Source organism: Bidens hawaiensis, unplaced genomic scaffold (genome assembly GCF_021521415.1).
Source record: "Bidens hawaiensis isolate Kalapana, Puna unplaced genomic scaffold, B.hawaiensis_p1.1 tig00032733_1, whole genome shotgun sequence".
Taxonomy (NCBI): Eukaryota; Viridiplantae; Streptophyta; class Magnoliopsida; order Asterales; family Asteraceae; genus Bidens; species Bidens hawaiensis.
Window position 1 is genome coordinate 62,388 of NW_027495579.1, and position 13,162 is coordinate 75,549.

Consider the following 13,162-nt stretch of genomic DNA (forward strand, 5'->3'; position numbering starts at 1 on the left):
TGAACCTAGATATTAATCCACCTAAGACTAAGAGGATTCTCTCATTCACCTCTTACCATTGGGCCAAAGCCCAAGTGGCAATAGACTTGGCTGTCCATAGAAAATTCTTGTCACCAGCCCATTTGCCACTAACCCTAAAATTCTTGTATATTTGTTTTTTCTTACGCCCATGGCAATATGAAGCTGCGAGATATGTCTTTCTCTTTCTTTTCTACATTTTAGTTGTTCATGTGGTCGGTTTTGAAATTTCACTGGGGTCAGTGTCAAAAGATTTTGAGAAGCAGACATGATTAAGTCGTATAATATATTAAGATTTTTTTTCATGGGTGCAACCAGAAGCACGCAAATGAACCATATAATCATAAACAAACGTAACCGGAAGCACGTGAACGAATATAACTTGACAAACATAAACAAACATATTACCAAAGGTTCACAGACATTATTAAACGAACACGGCCTCTGTTCGTACATGTTTGTTCGTTAAGCCTACCAAACGAAAACTTTTGTTCATCTTCATTCCTTTATTAAACGAACAGACAAAAACCGTGAACAAACTTCCTGCTAAACAATTCACCAAACATTCAATTAGTTGAAACTAATAAAGTTTAACAAAAACAAGCAAATTATTTTTGCATAGTGAATCCAAAATCCAAATATGTTAAAAACTTAAAACCATATTTTATTATAATAAAATTAAAAATCAAAACCACATTTTACCAATTAAAAAAAAATAAGAAAAAGTTCACCTAGACAATCATCCTCCCATAATAATCCAACACCATTCTTACAAATGTACAAACATGTTACATGCTTACTTGCAAGTTGCAATACATCAGAAACACATGTTTATGTTTGTACGGTACAAACACCCAATGCACAACACCATTTAAAAACTGTAATTTGTTTTAAACAGTCCTTTGCCAACTGTCACCTTACTTTCCTTTCCTTCATTTTCTTTAACAACCTCTTTTTCTTCATTTTCTCCTGTCTCATCCTCATGACCCGCAAACGCGGGATGACTTAAAATACACCCGAGCAACTGCGTCCCACGCAACGCGTTTGTCAAGGGCAAATGCCCCTCGGGTGTCTCGTCATTCAATTCCCAAATAAACTCATCCGGAAACGCCTTGTAATTATATTGTACCACTTCGGTATCCAATTTTTTCATCCACCCGACTTTTATAAAAAACCGTGTAAAATCTTTATCTACTTTTTCCCATATCCGTTTCTGGACACTGTACCCAAACTTATTATTACTGTGGGTCCTCCACAGCGTGTCCATAGTTTCAAGATACGTCTTATTAATAAACTGTACTTCTGAAAAAAACACGTACCCCCGCTTCTGCGCGCCCTCGCCCGCGAGGGCGATCAGCAGGCGGCGGGTTTCGTTGTCTGCCTCCTGGAAGTCCTGTGCCTCCAAGAGGCGTTCTAAAACATCGAATGTACTGGCTGTTGATTGTGCGGTTGTTGATGATGTGGAAGAGAGAGAAAATGTTATCCCTGCTGCTGAGGATATTGAGACACTTGTGTTGTTTTGGGTGGGATTTAATGTTAGTAAACACGGGCGTTGTGACGGTGAGTCTAGGGATTGCCTTCGGGTGATTCGCGGGGTGCGGTGGCGGGTGGTGAGGGACTGGAGAGAATTTGTGGCCATTGGTTTTGTACACAGAGAGATGTGTGGGTTGTGAACTTATGATGATAATGAAGTTGTGACAAATGTATTAAGTAGAATATGGAAGAGAGAAGAATATTGTTTTTTTTTTAGTTATGATACCTAAGGTTTGAGGGTATTATTATTTAGTCCTTTGTTAGGAAAACTTCAAGATTTAGTTAGTTGATATCATAGATATTTAATAGAAAGATTACATGATTAATTAAAAGCTTGGAAATAAAATAAATGAGAAAAAAACGAAAACTTAATCATTATTATGAAAACAGAAATTTTAATTTAAATATTGTTTACACTTAAGATTGAAAAATTTGTACTTCTAATGATAAATATTGTTTACACAATTACACGTACTTGTGGTTTAGTTGGTACTTGGGAGGCTTTGAATGAAGTGATCTTTTAATGTAATGATATAAAATAGGATATTATTTCATATTCGATTGCTCGTTTTTCTTTTATATGGTTGGTTAGTAAAAACAGGAAAATAAAGGTGTATTGGACCGTGGGTTTAAAAATTCATTTATTTTGATTTTATTTTGATGTAATTTATTAACGATTCTAACTTTTTCAGCTTTTTCTAAACATCTTTATTTTTATATATTTTGCTCTAAAAAAAGTGTAACTTCGGTTTTTTTTTCTACATTTTTTTGAACATGTAATGATAGCAATGTTGCCAATATAAAACTTTCCATTATACCGTGTGGATTTATGATAATTTAAGTTGTAATTTAAATATTGTTTTTTTTTGTTTAATTTTCTGCATTTTAAAATCTTTAAAATAATTATTATTAGGTTTGATGCACTGATTACGGTAACTTCATTTATTTGCACGAAATGTTATAGAGTTCATCGATTCCACACTAATATTTAAAAACTATAGTAAATATAACGGCAAACTTTTAATGATTTAAAAAAAAACTAAGTTAGCTCTATTTATTAAATAAAATAATTTTTATTATTATTCTCTTAAACCCATCTAATGTTCTATTAGAGTCATGGGTTCAAGTCCTGAAAGATAAAGAAACTTGTCTTTCAGAATAAAAGTCTAATGTTCTATTCAAAACTAGTCTAAATTAAGAATAATGTTGTTTAAATTCAAATAGAAAGTGTGAAAATTTTAATTTGTTTTAAGTGAAAAAGTTGAGGGGCTTTATTTGTAGTTTTAATAAAGAGAAGGATGGGATAAGATAATGGAGATAAGAAATGAGTGAAGGCAAATGTGGATTGGCTGGATTTGGGTGAGGCAGGGATTCTCTCTTCCTACAACATTTACAAATGACCCTTCACTACATTTCTTCCAACTAAATTGTTGCATTTTATAGTTACTTATTTATATTTATTCATATAAATTTAATACAGGGTTCTTACCCATGCGCGCGCGTTATGTTAATGTGTTTTGTTATTTGTGTATACGATAGATAGAATGGTTGTTGTTGATACACGTAATGCTTTCTCAGTTTCATGTACACACGTCCAGTTACGTTCATGGTTGCGTTTATCTGTTTATTTGATTCGTGACAACAATAAACAATCTCTATGGGTCTTTCTCTAGTTCATCCCCCCTTGGGTGGCCTCCTTAGCTAAAACTCGTGAGTTTTGATCAGTAGAGGACCTAGCCTTTAGAGAGGGGTGGCAACTGCCCGCCATAATTTAGCAAGACCCCCATTACAAGAAAATTCACGATACTCGACTAATATCTTACTAGCTAGTAGAATACACAGTTTGCGTTAGGCCAATTGTCTTAAAGAGAGATCAAAAACAGAAAACTAGTTAAAACGAGATTCAAACCCGAGAACTCTAAATCTTTAATGAATACATTCAAGTGCTTACAACCACGTCACTCATAAAAGATTATTTAAGTTTTGTTTTAACAAGTCAGTTAAAATCAACAAAATATCTTCATTCAAATACTTATTATTAGTTAAACCAATTAATTAACTATTATTATTCCAATATCATAGTTTGTATAATCACAAATGCCACATAAAAAGTATTACTTGTTAACTCAACAACTCATTAAAAACTATACTTCATTGAATACCCAACTCATGTGGCTTGTTTAATATCAAAACTAATACACTTAAGGAAAAAAAATCTCATGGTATTTAATATTTATCATTGCTCAAAAATATATATAAATAATTTATATTAAATTATTAAATAATGTTAATCGTGTATTATAATTTTTGGGTCATTTAACTATTTAAGTTGGAACACATATCAACCATATAAAGTGATTGTGTAAAGTGTAAAAATCCAAAAATGGTGGAGAGTCGATACCAAGTTAAGACACATGGTTTCTTAATCTTTAATAATAATAATAATAATCTTTAAAAATGGTGTCCAAAGAACGATAAATTGGTTTTTAGTAGGATCGGGTTTGCTATTTAAAAGAGGGTGGCGGCGCAGCTTGTTGCCCGCTTATCCACCTCTCTATTGTAATCGGATCATTTTATTTAATATAATGAAGTTGATTAAAAAAATAAATAATAATATAGTAAAATTATTAAAAAGCATGAGATCGATGTAAATTACACAAAGAACTTTAGATTATAAAAAGAAGTAATTTGATTCTCATATAATACACAAAAGTATATTTTCATAAAACATATGTATAAAGCTGTTTAAATAACTCTTGTCTCTAAGACTCTTTGTAAAAAGCTGGTCCAAAATCATGTAACAATATAGTTAATTGTTAATACTAATGTTATATTACTATTACATCCTTTTGTTAAATTTGTTTTAATGAACGTAATTAATTGGCAGTATGAGTGTATAAAATAGTATTTAAATAAACTTGCTGAAAGTATTTATTATCTATTAATTAAAATATGTAGGTTCGTCTCCGTGATTTAGAATGAATAAAATGAATACTATGTATAATTTTTTTTTTCAAACATCGAGGATAATTGTAATGACAATAAACAATTCACAGCTACACTATAAACTATAAAGTATAAACGAAACAAAATTAAATAAACTACAATGGCCACTATATACTAGAACAAAAAATACCCGGTTCTCCTTAGTCCATTAACATATATGTCTGGTATAAATGTGTAATTGTATATTGGACATTGAACATGAATAACTAAGCACATATATGGGATGGATTAGGATTGAAGAATTATCAACCTGAAATAATTTACACTCCGGGTTTTTTTTATAAATGATAATAAAAATATGATATTATTAGCATACTTGATTTGTAATTGAATAAGTTATAGCCAATAAGGTTATATAACCTATTTAATTTCAAAAAAGAATATCATAAACCTTTTTTGTTATTAAGATACTTTTATAAACACGTCGCAATAGTTATATAAAAGAAAAATGTCGAAGCACTAACGAAAGAAATAACGCAAAGTAAATCATATGAAGTTTTTGCAGTTTCGTTTTGAATATCCAAACATACTTAAAAAACACATCGCGATGGTAATTTAAAAGAAGCACGTCAAAGTGCTGATAAAATAAACACGTCCCAACATCATATCCAGAATTTTAATAAACATCATATTTTTAAATACACAAAAAAAAAATGTAAAAAATTGAAATTTGGACAACTTGCATGATTTGTGCATTTGTGCTTTGATAACTTGTAAAGTATCACACACAACTCCGTTTTGAATGAAATCTACATCGAAATATAGATAAAAATAAGAATGTCGTATAATATGTTTGAAATTTAATAGAACATCAAATTTTAAAGGTTATTAGAGGAGACAAGAAAAAAAATACTATGAAAATCAATGTTTTAAATACCGGTATTTTACTTGTACCGGATTGGGCTAAAAATGGTATAACCGGTTGAACCCGGTTATACCGGGAGGTTCAGCCGGTTGAATAGTTTTACTTATAATTTCCTATAAATGTAACTTCAATCCAAAAATAACCCAAAACTAAATGATTCATATAACAAAAATAATTAAAAAATTAATCCATATTAAAAAATAATAATGTAAAAGCACTCAATTTAAAAAAAAAACCATAAATTTTACACGTTTGAATGTTAATTGTTGGGTTAAAAGAAATTTTGAAAAATTATGGCCCGCAAATATAAATAAAAGTTTCCCGGGCTTAAAACCGGTTTGCCGGTAAAAACCGGTATTTTAGACAAAAACCGTCGGTACGATGTTTTTGCAAACCGGTCAAAAATACCGGACTCAAAATACCGGCCTACTGTGCAAAATCCGGTTTAACTGATTCAACCGACCTGTTTGAACCAGTTTTTAAAACACTAATGAAAATACTACACAACCACGTGGAAGACTTTGATTAGCATAAAGTAGCCTTTTAAAAGTTTGAAAAAGGTATACGATTCAAATGGTAAATCCGCTAAAGTTGAAAATTCATGTTGTAACTCTATGTGAGGAATATATATAAATTCAGTAACTAAAGCTCTGATTACATAGAGCGTGTTTCGTTCATAAAAAATACATTTTAATATTTTATAGAGTTTTTTAATGATTAAGTTTCATAGACAACTGAATGATTCAAATGTCACCTCATAATCAATAAAATCTTCTAGTGACTCAACATAAAATTACCAAACAATCATTATGAATTTAAACATTCAATATTCAAGTTTTTACGCCCTGCTTGCGGTGCGCGCATATAATGTATATATGTGTGAACCCTCGGGTGGGCAAAAGTAAAATTGCACTAATTTTAACGTTATTTTACTAATCTCGTGAAAATAACGTTAAAAGTGGCAGAAGGTTAATCAGGCATCATGTGGTGGCGTTGATAGCCGAAAGACAAGGGCACATGCACCGATCAGCCGGTGTCCCGATGATTGAGTGCTATGTGCCTTATGTTTCCAAGGCTTGATGCAAAACTACTATCGAGCCGGGGGTCTCACCGGAAGCAGCCTCTCTATCCCTATGGGATAGAGGTAAGGCTGTCTACATCTTACCCTCCTCATAGGGATAGAGGTAAGGCTGTCTACATCTTACCCTCCTCAGACCCTACCATAGCATTGCTATTGGTGGGATATACTGAGTACGATGATGATGATGAATATTCAAGTTTTAATCACAAACAACCATTATAAATTTAAGCATTCAATATTCAAGTTTTAATCACGTGTATATAGTGGTTTTACATCATGAACAATGAACTATGTGTCGGCATAGACTTTCAAAATCAATAATATATAATTGTTTTTTTTTTCATAATTACCCTATATCATTTTTTCATAACTTAAGTGTACTGTTTGTAGTCTTGTACTTCTTATTCAATTCAATGATTTCAAAATTTTCAATCATTATGTTTTATACTGTACAAAAATGGGTACTAAAAAAACCTGGCCCAATTTTAGTGGTACATGTTAATGATAATGGGCCATTAATCGAAAGAAGAGAATTATAGACTTTAATTAGGGCCGTCCAAACCGCTCGTCGCTCGAACTCGCTCGCCGCTCGCTCGGAAATTGCTTGAAAAATGCTCGCTCGTTTTTCGCTCGATTGAAAATGAGCCGCTCTGCTCGGTTCGATTTGTAAACGAGCCAAGCAACGAGCGAAGGCCTGCTCGGTTCGGTTCGGCTCGAATATTTTTAATTTATTTTATATATAATTATATATGAAAAAATATATAAATATATAGACAAAACACATAAATATAAGCTTACAATTATTTTTACTCATTTAAACTTTCCATATTCCGACAACTTTATTGTTTTATTTGTTCGATTCAAGTTTTTAGAATACTGGAAGTCTGTTTACATTATCATTATATCTCACTTCAAACTTATTTTTAATACAAATTTGCAATATATTACACGTTTGTCTAAAAACTACTAATTTATTTATAAAATATATTATTTACAACCTTCAAATTTGTTTATTATTGAAAATTTTAAAGTGAAAAAGAAATAAATAATGCTCGAAATCGCTCGATGTTCGATCGAAAAATACTCGATTCAATCTTGGCTCGTTTCGGTTTTCGCTCGGTTCGAATTTTAGCCGTTCGGTTCGGTTCGGTTGAAAACGAGCCAAGCAACGAGCAAGGCTTCTCTCGGATCGGCTCAGCTCGTGAACAGCCCTAACTTTAATCTAACTTCACGGATTTTTTTTTTGTCCAATAACACGAGGATGTTGATCGATAATCGTTAAGATTTATGATCTTATGGTCTTAGGTTCGTGACCTGACGTAAGATGATTTTTTCACAGTGGTGAATTTTCTCCTTGACATGGGCGTTTTTCGGGTTTTTCGAGGTGGGTTCTTCGAGTTTCAATGTTTTAAATATTGAACCAAACCTAACTCAAACCTGTCGTGGGTTTTCAGGTTCGGATTAGGTTTTAATCATGTTTCAAGTATCATGGAATACTTAACAAAAAAAAACTATAATGCCAAAATTAAAGTAGCATGTTCTTTGTTCGTAACGTAAATAACCAAATAACAAACCAACATGATCCGATAATACAGTTCAACAAAAATGTAAAATTAACAAAGTCCAACCATAATACAAGAAAAAAAAAACTTTCAACATAATCATCTTCAGTTTGACATGATTTGGGTGTTTGACTACGGTTGCTATTAATCATAAATAGAATATATACATCAACAATAAACACTCAATCCTTAATAGGTGGAATAGGAGCTCTCGATTTGTACCAAATTCTAATAACCTTAACGGCTAAGGCTTAACATGTTATACCTGAAAATATATTTAGTTTTAAAACTAAAAGTTTTTGCGGGTTGATCCGAAACCCATAAATTAGACCCAAGAACCAACCCAAATTATTTCAGTTCAGATCAGTCTTTTCTCGTGTTTGGATTTTCCGGGTCAGGTTAGTTCGGATTCGAGTACGGTTTTTATCGGGACAGGTTTCGAATACAAGTAACAGCCCTACTCTTTGATGGTAAACATAATGAGTCAAGGATAGAACGGAAAAATTAGTATGATGGTTGGCATCCCATTTAATAAAAAGCTTACTAAAAAATTAGGGTGATTACAAAGGCTATTATAAAAATATATATTCTTAATTTGAACCCAAAATACCAATGGTCTGGACCCTGGGCCATGGCCCATGAGTACACTTGGTTCAGTCGGTGTGAACCCCTGGCTTAATATTCAGGGCACTATCTCCAATTTTAATAAATTTTATAACTGTATTACTCTTAAACTTTTAACACTCACGTGTAATAAAAACACTCATATATATTAAACTCATAAATCCAAGTAATCATATACTTTTGTTTTCTTAATTCTTATAATACAACAATTTTAACATATGATACCTCATCAATAAAAGTTTACTTTCTTTAAAAAGATTTAAGATCATATTCATTGTCGTAAATTTTCTGATAAAATTAGAGCATTCACATTCTATCCATCAAATTTTATGAGTGGAGTTTTATAATTTAGGTTGTTGTGACTTGTGAGATAGTGAGAAAGAAAATACAGTGATTTTTCAAAAGTTTATATAGCACCCTATAATTTTAATACATTTTTTTAGAGTGGTTGTAAGTAAATGAGAGAGAAATCGCAACGATAAAAGTATAAAAAGCATTATTAAATTGAAAATTAGAGAAAAAATGTAATGGTTTTTATTACTCCGGTTTGAAGATATTTGAAAAAATTAGATTTAGGTCCACCTTGTTAACATGATTAGCTAAACAAGTCATGTTAGTTTCAGGTCTAGCTTCAGCTTGATAACACGATTGGCTAAATAATTCGTTTATATGTTTTTTTTTGGTTAAAATGTGCATTGCCTTAAAGTATTTAGGATATTTTTCAAGAGAAGTTTCACGTAATAATATGAAAATAGTTAAATAATTTTTTGGTGGTAAACGAGTTGTGCTCGTGCTAATCCATGAATACATGTGTCGTTTTCAAGTTTACGCGTGTAACAAGATATTTTGACCATGTCATGTATGGATTTTTGTATAATTTTGGGTTGTTGTCGTGTTCGACTGCAAGCCGGATCCATTTAGCGGCCACTGTCATACTCTAGCACTTTATTTTTGTTTTCTCTTTAATAAAACCAATAAAAGGAAATCTTTTTCACGCCAAAGAAGTTATAGTATATCAATAATTATAGCAATAAACTGGAATCAATAGATAATAAACTATAAAATTTATAGTAAGGCTTATGAGTTTAAACAATCCGCCTTTATCTCTTTAGTTGTCCTGTGGATTATAATTTCCTGGATTTTGTCATTAACACCCTGTTCTTGAGTTTTTTTAAAGGAGAGAAAGAATATGAAAACTAAGGATAGTTAAAAAATAAGTATTATTGAGTTTTTTTTTCCGATGAAAAGGAAATGAGTAGGAGGAGTTAGGAGGGATTAAATTAATGTATTTTCTCAATAAGTTATCCTCCAAAAAATGGGATGATTACTAAGGATAACTATTTTTTAACATAGTTATCTTTTCTTTTCCTCTAATTTCCTTCCAACTAAAGAACACTCCTAAGTAAAAAAAATTTCATTCCCTTCCCTCCCATTTCTTATCCTTACGTCTACTTTCATTTTCTTTCCTTGGTTAAAAAACTCAAGAACAAGACGTAAGAGCTCATTGTATACACTCCAACATGTAATAATAAATACTTTGCAAAGTGACACGAGATCAATAGATGATCATTTGATTATGTTACCTCTCCATTGATTGCACATTGTTTGTGTTGATATTAACTCATTTCTTGACAAGCCTCTCTAGTATTGGGCCTATTGGCAAGCTGCTCATTAATATTCTCTAGTCAACGAAATTTAGATCAATTTGGCAAATACATTGGAATTCGAATTATATAAGAAATGGTAACACATCTAAGTGATATGATCGGGAACTCATCAGTATGCGGGTAAGAGATGGCAAGTTACCCTTCTAATTGATCGGATCGAGAACTCATCATTATCACTCATAACCATACCAATTTGTTATGCTTGTTAGAGCTTCCCAATTGGTTTAGTAAAGAGACAATGTTGTAATTCTATAATATCCCAACTCCTTTTGTGGTTGTCGAATCCAACTTCATTTCTAAGGTACACAATTATCTTCCTTAACAATTAACAAGTCGATATTATACTTTGCACTGTTTTGTTGCTTCTAGATAAAAATAATCACGTGAACAACTCGATTAACGGATCCCATCACTACGCTATATATGCTAACGATATAGCCAGAAATCAATCTCGTGTTTCTTTCCTTGCACCCTATTTTATACCGATTTAAACCAACTAAAAGTCTTGATATATCGCTATCCGTTTTAAACATATCCGAATTAAACATATTTCTCACATGATAAATATCCTTAATTTGACAGAAATTATATCCTATGATCTCATATTCAATGAGTGGTAGTATCTATAATTCTGTATTCTATAGAGTATAGACCACTTGTTTCTTTAATCTTGTCTCTCCACCGTCATTTAGACACTGTTAATAAAAATAGTTAATACTTAAATTTCATTTAACTTTAAAGTTTGAAAACAAAAAAGTCTCTTTTTATAAAAATCACTTTGGACTTTTTAGACCATGTGTAGTCGTAAAGCTTCACATCCAGGGGTTATGCGCCACGTGGCACCCAGTCAGAGTTATGGTTTTGTACAAAAACATGCTGTGGTCTCGCTATCAACCTCTTGACCTAAAAAAAGTAATCTTTCTCGATAAAGTCGGTTGATTAGGGTCAAATTGTATCCCTTAAGAACCGTACAGGCGCTTTTTAACGCATACGGTTCAAAAAAAATCAATGTGTATATTCCAATACCTTTTCTTTTTTCATAGCAAGTTCCTTCTAACTTATAATAAAAGGATTTTTTTTCACTAAATATGAGTTTGTCTTCCTTTCCATATAACGAATGTAAAAAAAAAAAGAATTCATTAAACTTATCCAATTAACTTCTCATTGATGGATTGTTTCATCGAGATCCAATCCAAATCACGATGTCATTTTCTTGTTCTTAAATGGGCCTCTTTAATCTTTTTAGGTTTATGCTCTACTCCGGGTAAAGATCCGCCCGATTTTGATTTGCACTTATAGTACAAATGTTCCCATTACCACTTCTTTTTGTTATCCCCCCATTTTTTTCAATTCATGCATTCCGTAAAAAAGGTTGACGGATTCATGCATATTACTCAATTGATTAACATAATAGTTTGAAAAATTTTTTCTTTAAAAAAAGGAATACTTTTTGATATAAAATAAAATAGAAATAGATATATTACCACTTGGTTTTTTTTAACGGAGCCTGGATACTTCAATGTAGTAGTCCAACTAAGACAACCATAAATTCTTCTAATTGATAATAGTAATCCGAATCCCCCCCAAAACGGATCACGTGGCGGCCAGTCATTATAATTTTATTTGTTTTTTTTAAATAATAATCCATTTAAAAAAATACATCAAATTAAAATAAAAAAAAACATAAATAATACTAATAAAACTAAAACTCATTTATATTTTTCTAAAATTTTCGCTCGTCAATTGGCTTTTAGAGATTGGACTATCGGGTCGTCTTCGGATAAATTAAAATAAAAAAAAACATAAATAATACTAATAAAACTAAAACTCATTTATATTTTTCTAAAATTTTCGCTCGTCGATTGGCTTTTAGAGATTGGACTATCGGGTCGTCTTTGGATAGCTTGTTTGATAAAATCTCGAGTTTTGTAGAAGTGCAAAGTACGCGGCCATTTGCGGGTCATACATTTGTGGGACGGGTACGGTTGGCGTCGGGGCGGTAGATTGGTTCGGTTGTGGATTTTGGTTGGCTTGACGGGCATATTGACCGAAACCGAGAATATTTTGGTTGTTGTTTGGAAGCATGATGATAGAACTATTAGTGTAAAAGATATAAATATTTGTGTAAATTGGTAGATTGGAAGGAATGTGTTAAAAAATATAAATTTAGTTTGTTTATATAGTATAAATATAATTAATTTTTTTTTAAACTCCAACGGCTCCAAACCAACGGTAACTTTTTTGATCCGCGTGCCATTCTCGCGTTTTAGATACAACGCGCAAAATAAAATTCAATATAACGCAGGGGTGCGGTGTACCCCGCGTTATAGCCCATAACGTCCGGCACAACGGCAGGTCTTATCACCGGTGTTATTACGTGGTGTCTAGTGGTTGGTCAATAGCATTCATGTGGGACCCACACCTCAAATGAATCAGTAAACTTTAGTGGGCTGTGGGCCCACCACCAACAACACCTGTTAACATCTCACCACTGTCATTAATGCATCCCAACCACAAAAATACCTTTTATGTTTTTTAATTTTATTTCCATTCATTGATGATATATAGTAAATGCAATTGATAAGGAACAAGTTTTGTTTAATGTATTAATTAATTAATTTAAAGTATAAGTTATTCATTAGTGAAATAATTTTTTTATTAAGTTGATTTCATATTCTCAAACTCATTTTATAAGAACCTTATATTTCAAAGTCTTGAAGCCACATGTAAAGTTTCATGACATTCCGACTTTGTTTGGATACCTTACTTAAAAGCTCGATGAGATAAGTGTCCCAGACTAATTGAG

At 31.8% G+C, this 13,162-nt stretch overlaps 1 protein-coding gene across 1 annotated transcript; it reads right to left on the reverse strand.

The window, feature by feature from the left end:
* Nucleotides 1-657: 657 nt before the first annotated feature.
* Nucleotides 658-1,752, reverse strand: LOC143583938 (tetrapyrrole-binding protein, chloroplastic-like). The gene has a single exon (XM_077066112.1). The coding sequence runs from the start codon at nucleotides 1,655-1,657 to the stop codon at nucleotides 890-892; it is 768 nt and encodes a 255-aa protein (XP_076922227.1). The 5' UTR covers nucleotides 1,658-1,752; the 3' UTR covers nucleotides 658-889.
* Between the last annotated feature and the right edge of the window lie 11,410 nt (nucleotides 1,753-13,162).

Bases quoted from the DNA above. Each gene is read 5' to 3' on its own strand.
- LOC143583938 (XM_077066112.1), bottom strand. From the start codon at position 1,657: ATGGCCACAAATTCTCTCCAGTCCCTCACCACCCGCCACCGCACCCCG.